Source organism: Cynara cardunculus (assembly GCF_001531365.2).
Source record: "Cynara cardunculus var. scolymus isolate 2C chromosome LG 12, CcrdV1, whole genome shotgun sequence".
Lineage (NCBI taxonomy): Eukaryota > Viridiplantae > Streptophyta > Magnoliopsida > Asterales > Asteraceae > Cynara > Cynara cardunculus.
The window spans coordinates 6,502,402-6,506,825 of record NC_037539.1 but is presented as its reverse complement, the minus strand read 5'-3'; the positions used below and the strand labels follow the sequence as shown (position 1 = coordinate 6,506,825).

The 4,424-nt window shown below is 34.2% G+C and overlaps 1 protein-coding gene across 1 annotated transcript; it reads left to right on the top strand.

The window, feature by feature from the left end:
• Positions 1-2,014: 2,014 nt before the first annotated feature.
• Positions 2,015-4,424, top strand: LOC112523951 (protein trichome birefringence-like 38). The gene is made up of 5 exons (XM_025133635.1): positions 2,015-2,259; positions 3,104-3,278; positions 3,372-3,547; positions 3,631-3,789; positions 4,136-4,424. Exons 1-5 carry the CDS (start codon positions 2,015-2,017, stop codon positions 4,422-4,424), a joined length of 1,044 nt encoding a protein of 347 aa, XP_024989403.1.

Sequence of the window (4,424 nt, the reverse complement as noted above, 5' to 3'; positions counted from 1 at the left end):
TTTCATTTGCTTTTAGGCAGTGTTAATCCTTTAGTTTCAACATTGATCATAGGTTCTTCTTGAGAATCATGATGTAGAGAGAAGATTATTTGATTTCTGTGACTTTTAGGCAGTGTTAATCCTTTACCTCCTGCAGCATTGCGTTGTTTTTTACAGGAAATATTTACGGATGAATGCATCACGAAAACTAAACAACTATTTGGATATACGGATGAACATTATTTACAAATGATTGTATTTTGTTGAGTCAAGAATTTCAAGTTTTGTAATGAGTTCTGAGTATATGGGTTTAGAAACCCAACACGTATGCAATTACTTTTCCATTCAATCTTGCTAATACACCATATTAACCTTCAACTTTGTATATTAGTTGACTTGCAAAATAACCACACAAACTCACGATTCAAGCCTAAACTAATGTTTTAGAATTGTGATTCACCCGCGCTGCAGAAAACATAAGTTTTCTATTGCAATACATCTGCTTGTGGTTTAATTAATTATTACCATTGAACATAAGTCAAAAGGTTAGTTGTCACTATGCCATGGAGATTTYTGTTATTCATTTAGCTTCTTGATGTTGAATGAACAGTAGGTTGGTTCTATGTTTATTCACAAGTCATTTCATCACTTTTTTCTTCATTAGTTTTGTAGTTGTGTTGTATTTTTCTATGTAGATAAGCAATCAATATTTAAATAGAATCTGTTTTTCTTATGGTTGAGTTCGCTTCACTACAGTAAACAAATGTTGAGTAATGGAAGTAGTTAAAATTTGATATTTCTCAAATCTAAGAGTAGTTAATTTCTTTGTTTCATTTTCAAAGCTTTTAATGTATGGGGTGGGGTGCTTGTGATAAGCACGTTCAAAGTTATTTGGTTGACTGAAAATTGGAGTATTTCATTATTTTTTGACCTGCATATTATGTAGTTTTTGCTTGACCAATCTTGAACTTAGGAGTTGTTTACTAAATGTTTACCCGGTAAGTGYTTAYGTAGTCATTTATCTTACARGATGAATATGGCAAGGGTCAAGAATCTTACCTTATAAGAGCGGTGATAAGGATGAGAGTCTTACCCGCTAAGTAAGGCTGACGACTCTTACCTGATAAGTTCTTACCAGGTAAATCATCCCATATAATACTGTTTTGATGGACTATAGTCTTACTCGGTTAAATAAATTAGAGTATTGATTCTTACCAGTAAGTAATTACCGGGTAAGCGTTTGGGTAAACGGACCTTTAGTTGCATTTACGACAAGCTGGTTGCATCCCTCCTGCGAGTGGTGGTGTATCCTCCAAAAAAAGAGTTAGCAAGAGTGACTTGATTTTCTTGTGAAAATTTGGGTCTGTCTGTTTGCTTGTTTGGTTTCCTTTGTTTGATGTTCTTGGCTCAAGTGTGTGCATTGTTTTGCTTTTTCATTATGCTTTTGAGATTATTTAACATAATTGAGTTTTTTGGGTTATTGTGATTTTTGTTCAAAGCATGATGCTGGTTGATGTTTTATTGTTGATTGATTTTCTATTGTCTCTACTCCCTGTTAAACTATAAATTATTCTTTTGATTTCATATCTTTACAGAGAATGTGTACTCTATGTTAAGATCGGAAAATGAAGCCAATGATGCATTTCGGACCCAAACGTAAACAGTAGCGACAATTTCTTTGACTTATAGAAACACATTACAAATTCAAGGACGATTTTTGAATTTTCAAAGTATAACGACATAAACTAAACACGAAGTTTATTATTTAAAGTTTGTTGAGATATTATATGTATTAAATATTAATATTATAATGATATAATTAATATCACAATATTCATACCTTTTTCTTCTCTCTTTCCAACTCTCTCTTTCTCTCTATATAAGGAATTGCTATGCACACTTTCACATATACCACCTCATTTCTTATTCATATATATATATATATATATATATATATATATATATATATACATATATATATATATATATCTATATATATATAGGTTTGTATTTTGTGGGTGTGTAAGGATTAGTGATGGGTGGTGGGATTGGAAGAGGGTGGTGTGCAATTGTGATATTGAGTGCACTTGTGTTAGCAACAAGATGTGATAACAAGTGTGATTTATACCAAGGGAGTTGGGTGTACGATGAGTCGTATCCTATGTACGATTCAACGAAATGCCCGCATATCCGAAAGGAATACGATTGCATCAAGTACGGTCGCCCCGATCGCACCTACCTCAAATTCAGATGGCAACCCGCCAATTGCCCCTTGCCCAGGTATCATCTAGAAAAAAATAGAGGTAACAGTAGAAGAACATAAGAACATCTATATTATATATGATTTTATATTAAACATCACAAACGATCAACCTACGTGCACAAGCTTGGCCCAATGACCTTGGAGGTTTAACTGTTCAATAATCACATATGATATCAGTGTTATCGTGTTCTTTTATGTTGACCCCATTAATGTTTGAGCCTCCGTGTGTGTGTGTGTGTCTCTCTCTCTCTCTCTCTCTCTCTCTCTCTCTCTCTATATATATATATATTGATATTGAATTTGTGATTTCATGTTTATTTTGTGGACACACTTCAACTAAATCGGGTTTATAGGACACTCTCAATTTCTAAGTGTCATAATAGACCTTTTTATAAGACTTAGTTTAGAAGACCAAAAAAATAAAGTGTCATATCTAAAAGTGTTGTAATAAGTTTATATGACGTTTCTTAATGCCGTAATAAGTTTTTTAGAACACTTTTAATATAAAGCGTCTCATTAGCAACTTTATATGATACTATTTGAAAAAATGTCCTATAAAAAACAAGTGTCCTATAAAAGCTTGAGTTTATAGGACACTTCCTCAAAAGTGTCTTATAAAGTTGCTAATGCGACACTTTGTATTAAAAATGTCTTAAAAAACTTGGTAAGACGTCCAAAAAGGTCATATAAACTTATTACAACACGCTTTATATTTTAGTCTTATAAATTAAGTCCTATAAAACGGTCTATTGTGACGCTTAGAGATTGAGGGTGTTCTATAAATCCAATTTTGTTGTAGTGTCTTTTATGTTGACCCCATTAATCCGAGCTTGATGAATCTCCTTCTAATTTGCATGATAGATTCGATGCCGAAGCATTCTTAAGAAAAATGAGGGGAAAAAAGATACTGTACGTTGGCGATTCACTAAGCTTAAATCAGTGGCAATCGATGGTTTGCCTTCTTCATTCTGCCTTGCCACCTCAATCCATCATCACTGAAGAAACTGTCAACTCAGTTAGAACCGTCTCGTATCAGGTTGTCGGTTGTTATTAAGCATTATTTTCGATTCTGTTTAATACGTTATCAAAAAGTAGTATTTATAGGTCATGTTACGACGTGCATTTGTAGGATTACGGGTTTTCGGTTTCGATTTTCACGTCTCATTACTTGGTAGACGTTGTCGAGGAGAAAATTGGACGGGTTTTGAAACTTGATTCCATTACAGACGGGGATATATGGAAGGATAACGACGTTTTGATCTTTAATACCTGGCTTTGGTGGTATACTCGAGGAGAAAAACAATCGTAAGTATGCTTTTTTTATTTTATTTAAGTGATTATAGTCGTATGACGATAGTTTAAAAGTCGTATGGTCTGATGTCGGGCAGATGGGATTATATCCAAATCGGTAACAAAATACTAAAGGACATGGATAGGATGGTTGCTTTTCGTGAGGCTTTGACGACGTGGGGGAATTGGGTCGATTCAGATGTCGACACACAAAAAACATCTGTATTTTTCCAAGGAGTTTCGCCTGCTCATTACAAGTAACTGTTTCTTTACTGAACTATCGAATATTTTTTGCAAAATAAAGGATTAAAAGTCAAAAAAAAATTAAATAGAAAATCGCATTCAGTACTTTCTTGATTCTGCATATTATGTAATTTATTACAGTATCAAAATATTCAATACATTTAATGCTCGAACAACTGTTTATAAAATGATAAAACAATTGATGCGATTTTTTTTGGTTGAGAATCAAACGAAGTAAAAAGAATCAACTTTCGGAGATTTATTTGTAGTACGCAACTCTCGATAACATTAAAATAGAACGAGAACTCTTTAAATGTCGAGTCGTTTGAATACTGATTTTTCAAAAGGAAATTTGTTCAGCGGAGCAGATTGGGACGAGAAGGGGGTGACGAATTGTGCAAATGAAAAGCTTCCGGTGAACGGATCGACATATCCGGGTGGCATACCGACGGCGGAGACGGTGGTGGAGCAGGTGATAAATGGTGTTAGAAAACCAGTGTCGTTACTCAACATAACGAGGTTGTCTCAGTTGAGAAAAGATGGACATCCGAGCCGTTTCAATGCCTTTAAAGGAATGGATTGCACACATTGGTGTGTAGCTGGGGTTCCAGACACATGGAACCAACTTCTATCTGCTTCTCTTATTTGA